The 21,960-nt window shown below is 32.0% G+C and overlaps 1 protein-coding gene and 2 long non-coding RNA genes across 4 annotated transcripts; 1 reads left to right on the top strand and 2 right to left on the bottom strand.

The window, feature by feature from the left end:
• Positions 1–2,797: 2,797 nt before the first annotated feature.
• On the bottom strand, positions 2,798–5,583 carry LOC124543445. The gene is made up of 3 exons (XR_006967460.1): positions 5,436–5,583; positions 4,585–4,676; positions 2,798–4,510 (listed from the first exon to the last, which is right to left on the bottom strand). It is a non-coding gene; the product is annotated as an uncharacterized LOC124543445 (long non-coding RNA).
• A 4,886-nt stretch (positions 5,584–10,469) lies between these two features.
• Positions 10,470–13,077, bottom strand: LOC124543436. Of its 2 annotated transcripts, XM_047121661.1 has the most exons (6): positions 12,894–13,069; positions 12,400–12,544; positions 12,245–12,322; positions 12,054–12,172; positions 11,867–11,947; positions 10,470–11,786 (listed from the first exon to the last, which is right to left on the bottom strand). In XM_047121661.1, the coding sequence occupies exons 2-6, from the start codon at positions 12,512–12,514 to the stop codon at positions 11,721–11,723; spliced, it is 459 nt and encodes a 152-aa protein (XP_046977617.1). In that variant the 5' UTR covers positions 12,515–12,544; positions 12,894–13,069; the 3' UTR covers positions 10,470–11,720. The 2 variants fall into 2 exon arrangements, with proteins under 2 accessions (XP_046977617.1, XP_046977618.1); XM_047121662.1 differs by lacking the exon at positions 11,867–11,947 and having other exon boundaries at positions 12,894–13,077.
• A 5,729-nt stretch (positions 13,078–18,806) lies between these two features.
• On the top strand, positions 18,807–19,885 carry LOC124543350. Its single transcript, XR_006967452.1, has 3 exons — positions 18,807–19,015; positions 19,624–19,693; positions 19,782–19,885. It is a non-coding gene; the product is annotated as an uncharacterized LOC124543350 (long non-coding RNA).
• Positions 19,886–21,960: the final 2,075 nt, after the last annotated feature.

Here is a 21,960-nt window from a genome sequence, read left to right as displayed (position 1 = left end):
CTCAAAAAGCTATGAAATATCTGCAGCATCATATGTGACATACGACTATAAAAGAATTTGACAGTTGATTGAATGTTGTCACCAAAACCTGTTCCAAATTTTCCGTTACAAGCTTATACATAGACGATGAATATAATCATTTCTAGAGGGTTCCAATTCAGCTCCTTTGCTTGTAATATATCCAATACACATTAAAAGGTTTTACGTAAGATATTTTAACTTCAGTAACATGGTTACATCAAATATTACCATTAAGAACATTTATTCGGCGTACTTGTTAACCTTCGTTGTGACTGAGTATTCACGCCCTGGCATTAGAAAGGACACATCTCTCCTAAAACCATAACAGAGGGACGTGTATCATCCCTTCACCATTATATTAAGAGTAGTATGTGCTTAAGCCACTGTTCTCACTGACCGCGTGTTGCTATTTTAGCAATTCAAATGCATTACATCTCTTTACCCCTTGGCGATTCTTTAACGCACAGAGTATTTTGTTTGTTAAAACTCCTCTTTTTCTAAAAAGATAATTTGCTAAATGACCTGTGGTCTTGTTAATGTTGATAGTTAGAAGCCTTTGTAGATGGCTCTTGTCAAAACGCAAGATTTACAGCATTGTCAAAATGGGACAGACCAGAGCTTTGAGGAATTTATGTGTCTTTCGGACGAAAGGCCGATAAGTCCCCTCTACTCGATAAAACTCCGAGCACAAAGTGCCTACCTTATCCAACATTTCAAACTCAACAATTTGAACTCCCGCGCGAAAGATTGCTTACGCTTTACGAATGATCTTGAATGTAAAACAAATGATCTTAAGAGAGATGTGTTGTTCCATATTATAAACAAAACATTTAAATGCCCTTAATTGCTATATAGATTTATTTAAAGGTCTTAACTCCCTAAAAACCCACAAAGGTTAAATTAATACAATTAGTAAATAAACACGCTACTGTATGCAATTGCATTTCTCTCTAGACCTGTCAGTTCCTATTTACAAACTACATCACTACGTAATTACATACATAAATAATGTCATACAAATGCCAAAAACGTTTTATAATTTAATAATTTTATAAACATCCTTAATTCGAAAAGGAATTTTCCTTTAAAAATAATTAATTCGAATTTTGTTAATTGTTTCAAAAATTCGGTTTATTTTACTAAGAATGCCCTTTAGTTGTTGACACTATGACATACGCATATTATGAAAAACGAGCATTTACAAAAAAAGATTAATTACTAAATCTAATTAATCACTAAACCTATGTTAATACTTCGACACGTTAATACTATGAGCAACTGATGTGACAGGAATGCTTTCATTTGGGCGATCTTTGTTTCCGTTTTGAGAGGTAGCGTGGAAAGTTTGAACGCCAACGCAAGCTCCTCCTCTGGTTCCTGTCGCATTAGTGTTTATTTATCCTTCTATATATCTAAATTATACTAAGTTGTGCGTTTAGATTTCTCTAATATGGCTTTTTATGATCACTTCATAATAAAATAAATTCATAAAGTTTGTAAAATCATAAATCTTAATATCTTAGTAACTAGTTTTTTACTACTATTCTATGTTTGTTTTTTAAATTTTTCTCGTTTTTCAGTTTAACATAACACTTATATCTATTTATAAACAAATATGTTTTTAAATGAAACATTAATAAAAATTGTTAACAACCTTAAATCATAGAAATATTTTTTTTAAATTATTAATTAGATTAAAAAAAATCTTAACGTATCGCTATAAGACATACAATTTTAACATCAAATAAAGTACATTACAAAAGAATTATTCTTAAACGTAGAATGGAAACAATAATCTATATAACAAATTTATCTAACGAGCTAATTTTTTTCATATAATTTGATTTAAGCAACACAAAAATTATTTTCCATAAAGTCAAAAAGAGCTACTGAAAGACTTAAAAGAATGTAGAGTAAACTTTTACCGATTCAAATATTTAAAAAAATGGAATTAAAAATACTTATCAACAACAAAAAAGGTTTTGTATGTCACAAACTATGTTTTTATTAAAAAATCAGCCAGTTAAATTAAATTGTTATTTTTCCTATTGGCATTATTACAAAAAATATTTAAGTTTCGGAACACTGTCATATTCAACATTTTGAAAAATCATAGCTAATTTATACCTAATTGTATATTAGTTATTCAGAAATCACATATGTGTAGTTCTGATTTCATATTGACAAAGTTATAGACCAAAATGGAACTCGTTTAATTCACGAGCCCTGTAATCGTAAAACTAAAAGCAAAACGCTAAATATAACTTAGATTTTAAAACATTTATTTACATATTTACATACCACTTCAAGCCGGTAATGCCGTCATATGACCCTTGCAATAGATTATTACACAATTTTTCAAGACACCAGTATTGTAGTCTTTTTAACTGCAGCTAAGTTGTTGTAACTTGTACTTGAAATGGGAAATATTGAGCACAATTTCTAAAGTAAACCTTGAGACCTTTTCTAACTTCACATGTCAAAAAGAGATGCCTATATATATAATTTATTTTTTTATTATAAGCATGGATAAGATTGTAATACTACATAATATAACCAATCGTCATAAAGATCAGTGAAAAGTTGTTTGCCTCATTTAAACTGAAAATATATTGCAAATTAGTTTACCTTCGATATTGTGTTTAATATTTTTGATCTACACCTAAATTAATTTAAATTTACACACTACTTTAATCTGCTATTTTTATTTTATGGCTTATCTTATACCTATCATAAACTCTTTACCTACTATTATAATGAGGGATATTTTTTTTAACTATGAACAGGAAAAGGCTTTCATACGCAATTTCTATTGAGCAATTGAGGTTTCGTTTCGTTGAACAACAAACATGTTTGATGAATATTAAGAATAGAATTTATTTGAACAGAAATGGAGTTCGAATCCGAAATATTTATTGAGCATTTGGATATTGACTCCACCAAAAATTGTACAAATTTTTTTAAGTGTTAATGATCAAGGTAAATAAATGACTTAATTCCTAATATGATTTTGAACTTCTGTTCACATATATGCCAAAGTTATACCAAAACGTATTCAAGAGATTGAACCCGCAACTTTTATTGAGCTATTGAGGTTTCAGAGCGCCCCGTAAATGACGAATAACAAACCGAAAAGATTGATGAGTATGTAAATAAATCACTTTGTTCCTATTATAACAGTATTTTTATAAATAATTCTCGAAAAATATATTTGCCTGAATTACAGATTACATGATTTCTTAACATCTAATAGGCTTTCGCCTTTATTACTAGGAAACAAAATGCATTACTACGTTTACACCAACATAATAGAATGTATGCTAATCATAGTAAAAAGCATAAAAACACAAAATTTCAAGACATCTCTAGAAGAAATCTCATATTTTATTACCCACACACGGCTGACATAGTAAACTATATTTTTTTTAATTTTAAATATTATGTTAATTATTAATTAAAAAACTTAAAATAGTATAGAAATTGGAGAAATGCTTAAACAGAAAATATTTCAGGACTAAAGTAAGTGATACATTTTTTTTAGCTGTAACTAGGTTTAAAGTAATGAATAACAAAAAAATCTGCTTTTTAATTTTTTGTCTCTCCATTAATATGTGAATAATGATATAAATTCTAGATAGCCACGTCATATATTTTTCCCTGTATTCATTGTAATTAATTTACAAAATAATATTTGAAAATGAGACAATATTTTTTTTAATCAAGCCGATCGAGAAATAGCACTATCAGATTTCTTCTATATCTATATGTACAAAGACATCTTCTTTCTTAGAAAAATCTACTCACTTAATTTATTATTACTGTGTTTACTTGGATTTCAATATTTTGTATATTTAATACTAAAATAATTCAAACCGATGTTATCCATTATCAATATAATCGCAAAATTCGTTATTATCTTCCGGTTAAATCATTAAAATTAATCAACTCCAAACTACCTATGATTAAGATTAGTCCTTAAGCTACAACATAACTTAAAGTAATATATTTTCATAGAAGACTTGACATGTGACCAAGTTTTAAAAAGAAAAACAAAAATTAGAAAGAAAAGCCAGTGGAATTAAAAGACCTTTCCTGTCTTAGCATTAAAAATAATGACAGGGATATTCTAGTGGGGGACTTATGTAGGGTGTCAAGCCTTTTCTCTGTAATCGATGACCTGACCACATGACAACTGGCAAATATTATAAGAGTCGGTGAACAAATGGTCTGAGGGGTTAGCATTTTTTTATTTTTTTTTTTTATATAAAAAAATATTTATTATTTGATTATATGCTGCCTGTCCATAATTTATTTAAATTAAGAGTTAATTACTATAATCTTAAACTACCTTATAAATTATACTTAAATAATCATCTTATATATTTTCATTATCTTGCGTATCAAGCCTTTTCTTTGATGTCATATTGTTTCTTTTCCAGAACAGTTTCTCTCCAAAAAATCTTCAAAGTTTATTTGATCGTTCAAATTTCTGCAGTGACAAAAATGTGATAAATATTACATTTTACATTTTAAAACATTATAAATACATATTTATATACTTACAGAACAAGAGATAATTTAATTTGTAAGTTACAAACTTCATAATGCAGAAATATTCACCTTTTGCAACGGTTCGATCTGGACGCCGTCGGTATCTGTAAGAAGTCATTCATTATTTAATGCGTTTTTGTTACATGCCCTTTTATGTATGTCAATAAATCAAAAGGATTATCTCAGTGTATTTTAAATATAATATACGATATATATTAACGATCAATTTCTTATTGATTGGAACTGTTTCGTAGTGATTTTGTATAAATTTCCCCAGGAAATTAGCAAGGTACATTAATAAATAAAACATTAGTTTCAAGGTTCAAAGATAATATATAGATGTATCTTTAGTTGTCATTAGTCACAAAGCTACAAAAAAATGGTTTGACAAAGTTCTATAGAGTTGCGGGCGTCATTTACTAGTTGATTGTTTTTGATAGCGCTCCATATTATATAAAGAGTTAATTCGCAAAACATTTTTTAATAATGACAGCTTCGCAGAATCGCAGGTGCAAATACAAGCGGTGTATATGTCGTTCAACTCATAAAATTGGAATTAACCTATTATACCTATAATTAGTATGCAACAAGTTTTCAGGTCAATCTATTTATCGATATATTTTTGCACTTAAATTATACTGCATTGTTTAAACGGCAGATAAAAATTCGCAGGGCCTTGCTCAATTAATTTGAAATAATTCGCTTTATATTCACGTCCGATATTTAGCTCAGCTTAGATATAGCAATGATAATAGTATAAATACAGATTAAAATATATATGAGAAAAAATAAAGAATCGCATAAAAATGTACACATATCATATAGAAATAAAAAAAAAATAGAATTATTCAAAAAATACTCACGATATTTAAATCCAAAAGGTGTTTGAGTTCACTGCACATGATTTTGATTTTTTTTAATATATTAAATTTAAAATTTTATTACTAAGCACTAACTATAAAAACAAAAAATAATGCTCTTATTTTAAAATATTGTTCATAATATGCGTCATCATAGTGTCAACACGTAAAGTGCATTGCCTAGATTTTCAGCTACGACCGGGTTGAGGTAGCTCAAGTCAGAACTGCGCATGTGCAATCGAGATCAATATCGTCCCGTCACCATGGTAAAAGTCAGTAGGAGTCGGGAGATGTCTGGAATGGGTGGAAGGTATCAAGGTTGCCTAGAAACCACACAATGCACGTTTGATATACATATATACATGTAGTATAAAAAAACAAGTATTGAAGTCACATCTTATTTTACAATGAAACTTGTGATGTAATAATGAATCTGCCTTAGGTATCTTAATATTTTGTATTATTTAGATTGTTTAACGTAATATAAAAGGTCTAGCTTAATTTCTTTAGTGAATAATAATTACATACATAATAATGGTCTCCAAAATGATTTATATCGATCCTCAAGGTTTGATAACGATCTTGAGGAGCAAAAAATTATTTTTTTGTATTTTTGCAACCTGGTTTATTTGTGTATTATAAAACTCCAGGTGGGGTTGAGATAGTCCTGTAGTAACAGGACTATGTCCACAAAAAATAATTGGTAAATTCCCGCTAAAGAAGATAGCCATACTATGACATGGCAATATGGCTAGTCGTCAACAGGTTTAGGATCTTTTATTAAGTGACTAGCTTTTGCCCGCGACTTCGTTCGCGTGGACTTCAGGTTCGTCCCGTCTAGTCTAGTAATCGCTTAAAATCGCTTCGTAAATAAGCCATTATTTCTCGTACAAAGTAAAGGATAAAAAATGGTTATTGTTGGTTATTCCTAAGAGATAAACATATACCATCACGGACTTTTTTTGTAGACCTTTTTAAGTTGTACAATACTGTAGTACATTGTTTTCATCTATCTTGTACGATTCAGTCAGCGTTTGCAATGTAAGCGCAAAAAATGTGTTTTTTACGACCTCACATTAGAAACCTCAAAAATTGTAGCCTATGTGTTATTCTGATGTATAAGCTATATTGTGGTAAAGTTTCATTCAAATCCATTCAGTAGTTTTTACGTGAAAGAGTAACAAACATCCATACATCCATACATACAAACTTTCGCCTTTATAATAGTAGTAGGATTAAAATAAGTAATGCCAAAAACATCAAACTACCTTACAACTGTCCATAATATGTACTTATACGTCACGAAAAAACTAAAATAAATATATTTTGGTCATTATTTTAATAAAACTTTATAAGAATAATGTAATTTGGAAGAAGCTTAAAAAAACCAAAAACTATTATCTGCAATAAACTATAACAAAACAAGTTACAGGTGCTATAATTTTGATGACATTGTAACGTACGTTGGAAATACACTTTAATAGAATAAGATGATCGTGAGAATATCAAAAAGTAGTTACAACCAGATGATTTGTGCAAACTTATATTACTCTAGAAGACAGGATCCTGAGAAAATGCAGCGGCAGTTGCAGGCACTATAGTTAAAGCTTTAAAATTGGACCCTTTTCGAGCTGGAGTCAGTCAATGAGGCTCTAGAGAGCTGTAGAAACAATATAAATTGTGGACAACTTCAAGGAGAGCAATGGATACATAACTACCATGCAACAGGTGATAGCAATGAAAGTTTGGTTTGACGTATCAGTTCTTCAAATCTTCTCAGAGGGTACATATTGTGGTCGTAACATAAATTTATTGGTAAAGAGTTTGATGGAATAACTAATATTTAAAAACTAAACGACTATTTATATAATTTTAGTATATTTCAGTTTAGCTCTTATACTTATATAATACATTTTTCATATATTTGTTTTGACTGGCAAATTATGTATAGAAATAGAGAAAGAACTCTTCCAATCCTTGTGTTGTAAATTTTTGACCATATGACTTTTTAAGTTAATTTCACTTCTGCATAGGGCCTAGTTAATGGCGCTATTAATCCTCATGCTGATAATGTCACGCCAAATATTTAATTTTTAAATCCTGTGTTGCTTTGGTTCCTAGAAAACAGATTATAGGCATGGAACGCACGTTAAAATCCAGCCAACCACCACCAATTATTATCGTGTATCACCAATGACACAATAATTGTTTAAAATATATGAAATATCTTATACACTTTTATTGGTGGTAGTTATCATCTTTGGGCGCCCTCCTCAAATACAACCTGACAGACGATTTAGGTCACTCCTTACGATATAGGCATCCATCGGCGCCAGCAACTACACACCATCAGGTGAACCTTCTGCTCATTTCCCACCTATAAAAAATATTTATAATTCAACTTGCGCTATGCAAGCTGATCCTTATTTAATTAACTTTTATACCTATGGAACACCAAGCTATCAGCATTAATTAATGTTTGGTCAATCTTGGCTACTGAGGTACATAAAGCTAGTACCTACTATTACTTCTTCACCTGTATTTAATTTATATAATTAAAATATCAGCAATGAGATTCTTTGCTATCAGGGGTTATTTAAAACACAGGGTTCCTATATTCAAGTTACATATCTGTCTGGTGTTATAGTGTTTCGGTTGCGAAACGTTAGTCTGTCATTGTTCTTGACAATTTTGTAGTTAGATTTTAATTTACCCGATTAAAGTAGCAGTAACAGCCTGTAAATTTCCCACTGCTGGGCTAATGGCCAACTCCCCCATTATACATGTAGCAAAATTTCAATGAAATTAGACACATGCAGGTTTCCTTGCGATGTTTTCGAATTCTTACGTACGTAAATCATCTAACGATTGTTAGATGAATTATAAACACAAATTAAGCACATACATATGTATACTGGTGCTTGCCTGGGTTTGAACCCGAAATCATCGGTTAAGACGCACGTGTTTTAATCATTGGGCCATCTCGGCTCGATTAAAACAGAGGCCATAATTTTGAAAAAGTAAGTTTAACTTTACCGTTTATTTAATTGAAAACGGAGAGAATGTTGTACTAAAATGTTGCTATTGAAGATGTTCTTCAAGTATTTTCTTATATAGAGTCCTTCCCAGGATTAGAGTATACACAGATGACACTCATATTACGATGACAGAACTTAATTTAAAGTAGACCTGAAGTCAAGAAGTGACTAACTTGAATCGTTGTGTTTATCTTCTTCACAAAAACAGACGGCATCTTAATTCACGATATTCACTGGTATTCAGTTTAGTATATTCTATTTTATAGGGAATATAGTCACCATTTAAAGAGAGGTAATAAGGGTTAAAGCCAGAATGATGTATTAAGACCAGATTCTGAACGATAGATGCATCTTCAGGGATAATAAAAAGGAATAGAGAAAAGTAATTAAAAACTATAGATTTATATTGACTATGTCACATTTTCGACGTAAGATTAAGAAATTAGTTTCAATTGTGAGAGAGATATCCCTCAATAAGACTTCAGCTCTGATCTGCGAGTGATCACTGGTAACATCGGATTGACTTGTAAATAGATTAAATTAGTGATGGAATTGAGAGCACGTCTGTGCTTGACCACACTTTGGTGCATTGTCAACTGTTGTATAGTTCACTTTTTCTAGTTACACAATAATTGGAGCTGGAAAATATTTATTTACTATTATTTCGTTTTCAGGGAGAATATCCGCCGATCCAATGTAACTGGGACAAGCAAATGATTGTGATAATCATTTGATATAAATAAACACAGTGAAATGTTTTTATTTAATTTCATAATAATGGTTACAGTATATGAAATATCATATTGTAGAATTATAAGATAATAATTATTAATAATAAGCTTATTATTAAATAAGCTTGGCTAGTAATAGACACCGAGATCAATTGATTAATACTAATTTCACAATATATGTGTGATAACCTTATACAAGTAATGGTAGTAGACCATGTGGTAAATTCAAGACAATAGTCTTACTACACGTAAAAGTATTCTCAATACAATACACATTATGACATTATAAACCTTATGACACTAGAAGTATAGTCTAAAATACATTGAATAAATATGCAAAAATAATGATATAATGACTCTGTTTTGCGTTTTGAATAAGGAACAGATAATTAATTACCTTAGCAGTAAGTTATATAAAATGTGGCGAGGTAAACCCCAGTTCATTCGAAATCTGTTTGACAATGTACAAAATTATTCTTATATACGATATATAAAAAGAACTAATACAGTACACATTTTAAAATGTGTTAAACATTATTTCAGTATAATATATATTATTGTTATACAATCTTAGAGTGATTTCTGTTATGTTAAGTCGTAGAGCAAAATAAGGTTATAATGTGAATTTTTACTCCGCTTACAACGATTATACATTTTATAAAAGAAATTATTATTATAAGCAACCTTACTCGAACTTCTAACAATCCGCCCAAAAAGTGCAAGACCAACTTATCGAGTTAAAAATTAACATTCCTTACTGGCAACCTTTTTTTTTTCATTACACTACCTCCAATCGTTATATACGTTTGTTCCCGCACGTTAAAATTTCAAGTCCCAGATGGCAACCCGACGATCACAGTTAGTAATACTTTAGTATTCGTTTCCGTACAACTCTTTATCTAACTCAGTCCCTTACCGAAATTTTATTTCGAAATAGGAGAATTTTAATATAAGTCCTAAGTCTTAAATCAAATATTTATCACCGTATAATAATTTAGGGTTTCGTATAACCCTTTGAAACATCTATAAAAATTATGTGACTCGTTTTCATTCCCTATAATTTATCCTTAAATAATACTTAAATTAAAAATAGTAGATAAACGAATCTACTCAATATATAATAATATAAAAATTGATTACAACATATGGTTGAATAAAAATTGTTTTGCATAACCATCCCTTTGAATAAGGAGGCTTAGGCTTTGAGCCAGATTTGGTAGAACCATAGAGCAGTCTTATAGAAAATATTAATTTTTTTTTTACTGACCACAGTACAATGTCCAATTCTAAGCACCTAAAGTGTTATATAGTTTTTGCCAATTTTAAAATATAATTATGAATTCTCATCCCATTCCACCTACTTTTTTTTCAAAGTGCGGATACATTTTACAATGTCATTCAAATTAACAGCCAACTGTTTAGTCTGTATTTTGGTTTGTGATTGACTTATATCTAGGATAAAATACTAAGAGAAATATTAATAATAATAAAAAAAATGAATGCTATCTGTCATATGAAATGCAATCGTTTGCAAAAATTACAACAGACTTTTCAGATAAACCCTCTGTGCGTCTTATAATTTGTTTGTTTAAATGATATGAACTAAAACTATCTTTTGATAGCATTCGATTAAACATAAGTGTCATGTTATGTATATGTTTCCGTATAATTGTAAGAACGACGGTCTGCCAGGATGCTTACAATTTCACGATGACATATCATATAAATATCTTAATACTATACTTATTTTTAAGAAATTAAATTGTCTACATTTAAGAGAACGTAATAAAATTTCCGCAAGTGATAATTTCAAGCTAAAAAATTAAAAATGAAGATGTCTCTAGAAGAAACCTTATATTTCTTAATTGAATCAGCCACCAAATTTTTATCATAAAATAATCAATGGGAAACAACTGTTAATAAATGGTTTGGTGACCAAAAATTTATAACAAACATTTCAATGATACAATTATGTTCTAAAAATTAATTACCAATTGTAAAATAAAACAATACTGATTCAAGAAAGAGATTATAAGGCTTCTCCTATTTTATATGTACAAAGACATCTTTTGATTTATCGAAAAACTACACTCACATATTTCCTTTTTGTTCGCTCCCTTAAATTCACATATTATTAGTATCATTAGTCTAATGCTATATTCTTAAGTTCTAAATAGATTATATAAATCGATATTACTAAGTAATTAAACGATTTGATATATTAAAAAAAATCATACGTTTTAATAAAAGTAAGTATTTCCCAAAAAGCCCATTTCTTTGATATGTTAAATACAAATGATTTTTTTTTATACGTGGATTTAATTTTTGAATAAATTATATGAATGACAAAGTAGAAAAGAATATGTCCTAGGATTATAAATGGAACCTTATCGTATAAGACTTATTATTATATTTTATTAAGTCTTGGGAATAAACATTTAAGTTTACTTATGTGTACTTAATTTTAAGTGTAAACAGTGTATTTTTTGATTGATTATTATTTCTCCAAACTCCCCACTTTACTGTATATCTTGGTCGGTAGCTGCCGTCTCTTGCATAATATTATCAGACGACGACTGCTCCGCCTGGAAATAGGAAAAAAATACATTAGGTTACGTTTAACTTAACATAATAATACTATTGATTTGATACGCTTCATAAATACCTTGGACAGAAAGTAGACAAATTTATACAAGCCCAGATAATGCACTTCATTGTTTGTTTGTGCATTTGATTGATCGATGGCCTGCATAAAAAAACTCTATGTTTAAAGAGCAAAGAAAAATCAAAGGAAAAGTTAATGAAATTGAATAAAAAAGGCGAATATAAAGAAGAAATACAATGTTACTTACTACGTTATCTAAGCCATAAACAAGATCAGAAACGTTTCCTTCTTCATAGGTCTCGTCGTCGAAATCTCCGTGTATCCCAAACGCAAGCGGGGGCACCGGAGAGGGCGGCGGAGAAGTCCCTATAAAAATATCATATTAAATTCACAGAGTTCTCAAATGATAAGTTAATTTAAAATTTATTTTTTACATACACTCCACTGGTTCCTCCTCTTCTTCATCGTCTTCGTAATCTTCGTCGTATGGAGCTCCAGTCAATGGTCCCACGAGTTCTATTAAACAAGATAATATACATAAATCACTGTTTATATATTATCAAAAATATTTAAGTATTATCAATTATACACACCCTCATCATCATCGTCTTGGCAATCCATAGTGGGATTATCCACTACGGTAGCTCTGGCATATTGGTGATCAACAGGCTGGACTGCGGATTCATTATATTCCTCCGCGTCAATCATTATACGCGGATCGCTTATCGTGTTTTTAATCTAAAATACATAATAAGTCTGGTCAACAAGTGATTAATACATATACCATAATAAGGCTTGCGCGCGCAGCTACCCCTCCCATCCTCCCTCGCAAACAAAGCAACATGATCGATAACACGCCCCTCTCTACCCTTTTGAAGTGAGACAAACTAGCGCTCGGACCTCTCAGTCCTCCAAACAAAAGTCATAATATTACACACCATTTAAAATTATTTTAAATAAAAAAATATTCGCTATATCGCTGCTCCAAAAAATTACAAAACTTTTATTAAAGATAACAAATTCGCTTTTTTGTAACCATATGTCTTTAGTTCAGTATAGTTAGAGGAAATATAACACAAATACTTACAATGAGGCGTCAATCCAATAACACAGCGTTTTTTTTTCAATACTCAAATAAACAATCACTTCTCAAAAACTAAAGTGCGCGATCCACGTAGTCACTGTACCGGTGGCACAAGATGGAATGCCAAAATATATGACGACAATGATGGACTAACAAGGGTCAGGTACGCTTGCGCGGGCCGGAGATGGGATGAGTGTGGGGCTCGACAGTGGACGGAGGGCGTTGAGGGCTTCATAATAGACATTAATTGATTTTATATGAGTATTAAACAAGTATTAGCAACAAAATTTCATATTGTATTTTTATTAAAATTTTATATTTTTACTGATCAGAACGCGTACACCTTAATCGATGATTGCATATTCAAATCCAGGCAACCACCAAATTGTGCTTAAAATTCTCGTGCGTGGTAGTGAAGTAAAACATCATGAAAAAATCTGCATGAGTCTAATGCCAACGAAATTCTGCCACATGTGAATCCTGCAATGGAGTAACGTGGTGGGATATGCTCCTCACTTTCCTCACAGGCTTGTTAGTGTCAGTGATTGAGTATTAATATAATTTAATTATTTAAGTAAATTTACATCAACGTTATTAATATTTGTCGACATTTTATTAAGAAATCACAATACAATATTTTGTCTCTCGTTAGGCGTGTTCTTCAGGTTGTAAATGAAACTAACATTAACGTGAGGGTTGTATATTTTGTGTTTCACTGATATAGAGGTTGTTTAGTGACTGACTAAACTTATCTATTACAATTATAAAGAAAAGTATCATGCATCGCTTATGACCTATTTTTGGGAGTGGTGTTTTGCACACGGCAAACGGTACAATTATGTGACTCATGTAGGCACAATATAATATTTAAGATTGAGTTCGATAAGAAATATGACAAAAATATATTTAAATATTTGTTTGTTTGTTTTTCTAACGGTACATAAGTAATATAATATCAACTCCCACAGACTCCATCCATTTTCTCACCTACACACTCTCAATCCGCGTTTCTGAAACCCTTTGCCACCCGATTTCAAAAGTTATTGATTACAGGCAACCTGGGCATGCGTACTGAGCTCGCCCTTCCGGATCACCTCTAGAACACCTAGGCATTCTACATTTGATATCAGCTCTATAGCGATGTACATTGAATAAGTGTATGGGAATATTTTATGTATGGGATCACAAGTATTATTGTGTTTTGTTATAAATATGGCTGCTTTATTCGTCTAGTGGATATAAGTCCGCAGATCCCGAGGTTCTGGGTTCAATCTCAATTTGAACCGATAAAATTTGATTGGATTTTTCCATCAATAAACTCTTAAAAATTCTCAGTAGCAGCTTGGAGCCTTGGATTTGGAAGTGTGTATACTTCCATGCCTCGGAAAACTCGTAAAAGTATCCTGCGCTTTAAGATTTAATATCAAGTTTTTATGAGCTCAGCAATCAATTAGCGAATATTATATATTGTTAAATGATTCTATGTTTTCTGCTGATTCTAAATTCTGCTAATTTAGTAAACAAGAATATTTACTAAATATCAGCAGAATTTAGCTGGACTTGACGGTCGTCATCCTTCTTTAAATGGGGTGGCTATCTTCTTTTTTTTATTTTTTGTTTCATATACATTTACTTGATACATACACATAATTTTTGCTACTCTTACGTTGCTAGGCTACTCTTAGGATTTAAAGGATTACCGCAATTTAGTAAGCCCGGCTCCACGCTTGATGTAGACGGATAAATAGGTGTCCGTGTTCCTCGTGATGTCCAGATCTGCGCGAGGAAAGCTTTAGTGAATACAGATCCTCGCGTGCTTAGATTGGACCATAACATTGCCGCTGAGATTCTTTGAAATTCATGGATGGTCATGACGCTCGATTTTTTCCGTATACTTGTTACGTCGGGAGTTTTCTGCCTTCGTATGTACCAAATATAGGTATTCTGTCGGATGGTAGGTTGGCGTCAGTGAACTAATCCTTTTTGAGGAATTGGACTATTATTCGTGAATTTTGGCCTAGCGGAGTAGATGTTAGTATACCAGGATCAAAGCGTGCAGAACTACATCTAGATTTTCTCTGTTGACTCGCGATGTTTAGTCCCAAATAAAAAAAAACAGTCAGTAGAATTGTTATTTTTTTATGGCTATATCACGTAACGGCAAGCACTTCTAATTTTTGCTTATGCATATGAACGGTATAAGCAAATACAATTTATGTACAGTACAGTAGTATATAATTCATTTCATTGAGTCTTAATCACTCGAACACAAAGCAGTTTTAAAGTTTGCACAAACACCACATAGGTTTCTTATGTTGCTTAAACATAAAATGTCCAAATACTCTTCTCATGAGGAAAGTTGTTGCATACAGTCTGATGTATATAGTTAGACTGTATATATGTAGGCAGTATTTACAATTTCTGTGTATTTAATGATTAATTCGAATTAACAATTTCTATCCCATTCCCACATTTACTTTCCCAAGTGATGATACGGTATAAAAATCTGGTGCACTTACAATTAATAATAATATATAGCTATGGTCCTGCTGAACAGATATTGATTTTCAAGGTGGCAAGGGAGGTGTCCCTTGCTTTTATCCTTCAGGTGAAAAGAGGTGGAGTACAACATAAATGCGCAGTTGCATCAACCAGTGGTCATTCATATTTCGTAAATACAGAACTGGTAAATAATTGAGCCAGCTAAAATGCTTGTTTTGTTTTTGTTTTTATGGAATAGGTTGGCGAACGAGCATATGGACCACCTGATGGTAAGTGGTCACCATCACCCATAGACAATGACGCTGTAAGAAATATTAACTATTCCTAACATCGTCAATGTGCCACCAACCTTGGGAACTAAGATGTTTCGTCCCTTGTGCCTGTAGTTACACTGGCTCACTCACCCTTCAAACCGGAACACAACAATACTGAGTACTGTTATTTGGCGGTAGAATAACTGGTGAGTGGGTGGTACCCACCCAGACGGGCTTGCACAGAACCCTACCACCAAGAAATGCAAATGAAAACAACAAAACACTATTCGAAAACTAATCCTATTGGATCCTCTCTTGACGACCACCGTGGTCGAGTAGTGTGTACTACGGTTTTCATAGGTACGACACTCAGAGGTTTCGATTCTCGACCGAGACGATGTACAAAAACTTTATTAGTTTACTATGTTGTCTTGGGTTTGGCTTTTTTTTGATACCGTCGTTACTTCTGATTTCCCATAACACAAATGCTTTAGCTCCTTACATTGGGCTTAGAGTAATGTATGTGATAGTATCTAATATTTATTTTTATTTATTTTATTTCTTGACTTTTTTTACTGTTTTATAGAATAGTTCGGGAATCGATCAAGTTACTGAATAAAATAACTAAAATATTCGGATAGGCAGTGGTTATGGTTAGTTTTTTACGGTATTGAATTATTTCTGTGGGTGGCATCATATCTGCGAAATTTAGTCTATTGCTAAAGCTTTGTAATATTTTGTGGTGGGGTTTTACGTGGGTAGGTGCGGAATCAGTGTGTGTGGCAATAAGGGAGGCAGACAGGTTAAGCCACCCCTTGGGGTGCACCCCATGATATGCCCTATACATTGGCAACATGGCTACTAAATAGGTGGCTGATAAATACGCTATGGAAAATTTTACATGCTACTATGTAAAATAAAAACAAAAAAGTGATTATTGTACCTTAATGTCTCAACAACAACAACAACGGCCTGTGAATTTCCCACTGCTGGGATAAGGCCTCCTCTCCCTTTAAGGAGATGGTTTAGAACATATTTCACCACGCTATTGCAGTGCGGGTGACAAACGAGAGGTAGACATATGCAGGTTTCCTCACGATGTTTTCCTTCACCGCCGAGCATGAGAAGATATTATAAACACAAATTTAACACATGAATATTCAGTGTTGCTTTCCTGGGTTTGAACTCGCAATCTCGGTCAAGATGCATGCGTTCTAACCACTGGGCCATCGCGGCTCTTGGGTCTCAGTATTTTGAAATGGCAACACTGCTCTTACAATATATAAATAAATCCCTCGTAAGTACTCCTGTAATTCACATACATTTTAATCTTGTTAATGGTTGTACATATAAGAATTACATTAAACATAATTAATAAATAAGCCATTAATAACGATAACACAGAACATTTGAGCAGTTGTCATAATGTATATCAATTTAAACATACATAATATAGTTGGAAATATTAAAAATAAAAAACCATAGTAATAATTGTAACATGGGCTGGGCTGTGTTACAATTATTCCACGTATATAAATTATTGCCAGTCTGCCTACCGATATATTATAATAAAAAAAATACTATTAGTGGTATCATCATTAATATATTATTAATTGGGGTATAACGAGCATAGTGCACGTTGATTGAAGAATTAGTGTCTTTACATATTACAAATTAGTCTGATTCATCTTTAATAAATTAACAATATTGAAATGATTATATATTCTAATAATAATTCGCCTTTTGTCTTAATTTACTTTGATAATTGTTCTTAACTACTGAATTGTGATTGATAAATATATAATACTCGATGTCGCCTGCAGCTTCAACCGCGTTTTAGGGGTCGGTTGGCAGTTGTTAGGTATTCAACTCTTGGTGGCAGGGCTTTGTGCAAGCCCGTCTGGGTAGGTACCACCGACTCATCAGTTATTTTACCGCCAGACAACAGTACTCTGTATTGACGTGTTCCGGTTTGAAGGGTGAGTGAGCCAGTGTAATTACAGGCACAAGGGACCTAAAATCTTAGTTCCCAAGGTTGGTGGTGCATTTACGATTTAAGACATAGTTAATATTCCTTTCAGCGTCATTTTCTATGGGTAATGCCACCACTTACCATCAGGTGGCCCATATGCTCGTCCGCCAATAAAATATAAATTAAAGTAACATACATTACATATCCTTATGCTTGGCTTAAGCCTCCTTTCCAAGCTGCCCATGGTGGTTCTGCGACCAAATTTAATTTAAATTAGACACGTGCTGATCTCCTCGAGACGTTTTCCTTCACCGTTCAGCTTCAGATCAGCAGTATTTTCCTGAGTTTGTCATCGGGGAAGATGAATGCGTTTCAGCCACTTGGACATCTCGGCTTAAAAGTCCTTATTAAGTATTCAATCGTACCTCATATAGGAACTATTCATCATATTCGATTTAGTGGACCGATCCACTTACACTTTGTAAGAGAAACAGACGGTCAGAAAGAGTCACATTTCTTTGAGGACTTTAACTTTTATAACGTTTTATATTGCATAATTTAATGACGAGCATATTTGTCACCAGACGGTTAGTGGTCACCACCACCCAGAGACAATGGAACTGTAAGAAATATTAACCATTTCTTAGATCGCCAATGTGCCACTAACCTTGGGAACTAAGATGTTATGTACCTGTAGCTACAATAAAAAACATAAAACAGTTTTTAACTTTGCATTAATAAAATGAGTAGAGAAAGTGTATGGTTCAAGTTTGATTGGTTTTGTCACACTTACGCAATTCTATTAATTTAAAACGATAAAATTTTAGTTACGATATTGTTGCGATTCTATTACCCACTGAACTACGATCCAAATAAGCCATTCCAATATATTTTCAACACAACAAGTTCAGTTGCGATACTGCAACGATACAGTAGCGGTTCTATTACGATCCAACTTCGAGAATGCCATGTTCAACAACATATTTCTTACAAATCTCAGTCCAACTGTAACTATATCGAAACAAGACAGAAATGTTTTCGCTCGGTAGGTCTAGAATATGCTGACGCGAGTGATACCGGTGGGTTATCACCCTACACCCATACCAAGTTTTACCATGGAAACGGGGACGATATTGATTGCACATGCGCAGTACGGTCCGCTCAGGCCAGCTCAACTCGGCTGTAGCTGAAAATCTAGGCAATGCACTTTTTGTGTTGACACTATGATGACGCATATTACGAACTACATTTTAAAATAAGTGCAATTTAATTTTTCTTTTTGCTTATTTTTAGTGATTATTCATATTTAAAAATAGTTTAACGTAACTTAAATGAAGCACTAATAGTATCGATCAGCTGAGTGCAGTGAACACGTACGGCCGTTTGCTGTCAATATTGTAAGTATTCCATATTATTATTTTAAAGAAATTCTATGCTATTTTTTTACTTATATTTGTGTGTATAAATTTAGCTGAGACTTTTTTATAAGCGAATTCTTGCCTGTGTTATACTGCTATTTACAATGTACGGAACTATCATTACAGGAGTCTTAATTAATAGCTAATATGTCGTAGTTCATTAGGGATAATTGATTCCTTTCCCCCCTTATCTCCCCGCACCTCGTGCCCTTTTTTCGTCCGCCCACCGATCTTGGTCGGGAAGGTTCGATATGGGCGACCTGCACTTCGATTGCAAGCGGTCTGCGCATGCGTTATAAACTATCACATATACACATTTATAGTAGCAACTAGTTTTGACACTTTTACCAGAAATAAAGTTTTTCGAACAATTTCGCGAATTTTATCAAATTTAAACAGGTTAATACAAATATGCGAAGTTTTTTTTAGCATTTGCGTGAATTCTTACATAGTACCACCTATTTATGATCAAATAGACAATAAGCGCTATGTAGCGAATGTTTTATAAAAAAAAAATGCTAATATAGGCAATTTACCAGACACAATATAATAACAATTATATATAAATTAATCTTTAATAATTACAGATAATCTTAGCGGAGAGAATTGAAACTAAAATAAAAATGGACCTGAAGAACATCAATGGAACGATTAAGGGTACGTACTAATCACACAATTTGAATATTAATTTTATTAATACATACCAAATACGACAATTAATACTAATAAATAAATAATATTTAAGGTTCCACAATAACATCAAAAGTACCAGCCACATACATTAACATAGATGAAATCTTATCCGAAGAAGAAAGCTTCCACGAACAAGTTAGACCATTACATCGAGTATGAATTACACAATATTATTATTCAATAATATCGCAATCATATTATTTACCATGTTCTTTATTTTTAATACATAAAAATACTTTACAGATACACAGAACTCAGATTTTGCCTGACAAGTGGCGATAAATGCTACTTCGGTGATAAATAAACCTTAAACGAAACCGTTGACTTTTCTGATGTAAGTATCAAAAACTACATTCATCGTCATTATCATATCAGACATAAGACGTCCGCTGCTGAACATAGGCCTCTCCGAATGATAACATGATGAATGATCCAGTGTAACTACAGGCACAAGGGACATAACATCTTAGTTCCCAAGGTTGGGGGCAGATTGACGATGTATGGAATAGTTAATATTTCTTACAGCGTCATTGTCTATGGGTGATGGTGGCCACTTACCATCGGGTGGCCCATATGCTCGTCTGCCAACCTATATCATAAAAAAAAGTAATGGCCAGCGTCCAGCGATAACCATCTCATGCTCGTCTCATGGACGTCCTACGCTGCGCTTGCTGGTACATGGTCTCCACTACAGAACTTTTTAGCTCCATCGACCTTCCGTTCTTCGAGCAATGTGCCTGCACGTAAAGAAACGTCACTGTATTGCATAACAAAAATATAATCTAAACATTTATTATAAAATATATGAAATACATGATAAATAAATACTTAAAGCGATTATCATGATTGCAGATACTGGATTGGTCATTGTGCCTGAGAAATATTTCTGGACGAAGATACTTTCAAACCAATGAACAAGACAAGATGAGAACAGACATCAGACAACTGGATGTAGATTTATATCGTACACTGATGATATCATTATCAATGATTTCATAATTAATGATTATAACCACGATTGACACGACCCGAACTTAACCATTTAGCGACTTTAGATAGATTGACTTATATTTATAGATTAAAAAAAAAGAAAAAACTTATTTCACTGGTAGATACTGCGTATAACTCGCTCATCATCGCATCTTAGTAGATAAGCTCGCTCGCCGAGTAAAGTAGTAATTTTGAAATGAGAATGTGGAGTCGTTGACTCCCAATAACACACTATGTCATAGAATTCCATATATTTTCCAACTTTCATGGACGGACGTTGTAAAACTTCTTTCATCTGTCATTTTTTTTCTTTATTCTAATTATCTATTAAAACTTCCATTTGAATTGTAAATTCTTTGTTATATTATCATATTAAATTACGCCTTGATGTTAGATAAATATTTAAGCTATTCGGCATAAAATATTGATATAAATTATTGCAATTTTATTAATATTGGTAAACACTGGGATGGATAATGTAGAATTTAATGTAAGTATAATAAAAAATTCAAGTAAACACAGTAATAACAGAAATATATGAGTAGATTTTTTGTAAGAGAGAAGATATCTTTGTACATATAACATAGGAGAAGTCTGATATTTTCAATTCTCAATCGGCATATTATATTAGTTCTTTATGTGTTAATTAATATCATGTTTCTCATTACAAATATTTAATTAACGTCAAAGTTCTCACTCATATCATATATTTTTAACTTTCATCTCTTATAGAATTCTTAGATATTTCCTGTATTAGAATTGTATAGAGTATTTTTTGTTTGAATATTTAATTTACGTTTCGTAGAACTTTAGCAGCTGATTGAGACATGAAATATGAGGTTTCTTCTAGAGATATCTTGAAAATTTTAGTTTTTAGCTTTTTATTATGATTGGCAAACATTATGTTTTGTTGGAGTAAGCGTAGTACGGCATTAATTTTTCTAGTGATAAAGGCGATAGCCTACTAGAGTATATAGGCTACTAGATTATTTATTTACATGCAATTTTTTTTAATGCAGCTGTTTGAAAGAAAAGCTGTTAGTTTGTAATTTGCTATAAGTATGTTATTTTAAATTTTTAAGGTATTCAAGAAAACCTCCATAGCATTTGCCTGATTCGAGTAGTGTGTAAATACGTAGTAAATTAGATTTAATAAAATTCTTGTTAAAAATAATGATTTTATAATTTAAATTAAAAAAAAATAATCTTACTTCTCTTTGAATGTCTATTATTGTAAGTTA

The sequence above is a fragment of the Vanessa cardui genome, chromosome Z (genome assembly GCF_905220365.1).
Source record: "Vanessa cardui chromosome Z, ilVanCard2.1, whole genome shotgun sequence".
Classification (NCBI taxonomy): domain Eukaryota; kingdom Metazoa; phylum Arthropoda; class Insecta; order Lepidoptera; family Nymphalidae; genus Vanessa; species Vanessa cardui.
This window is presented reverse-complemented; position numbering and strand designations above follow the sequence as displayed.

Coding starts and splice junctions, on each gene's coding strand:
- LOC124543436 (XM_047121661.1), bottom strand. CDS start 12,514: ATGATTGACGCGGAGGAATATAATGAATCCGCAGTCCAGCCTGTTGAT. Junction 12,323..12,399: donor CCAAGACGATGATGATGAGG/GTGTGTATAATT, acceptor CTTGTTTAATAG/AACTCGTGGGACCATTGACT. Junction 11,948..12,053: donor TTTATGGCTTAGATAACGTA/GTAAGTAACATT, acceptor TTTTTTATGCAG/GCCATCGATCAATCAAATGC.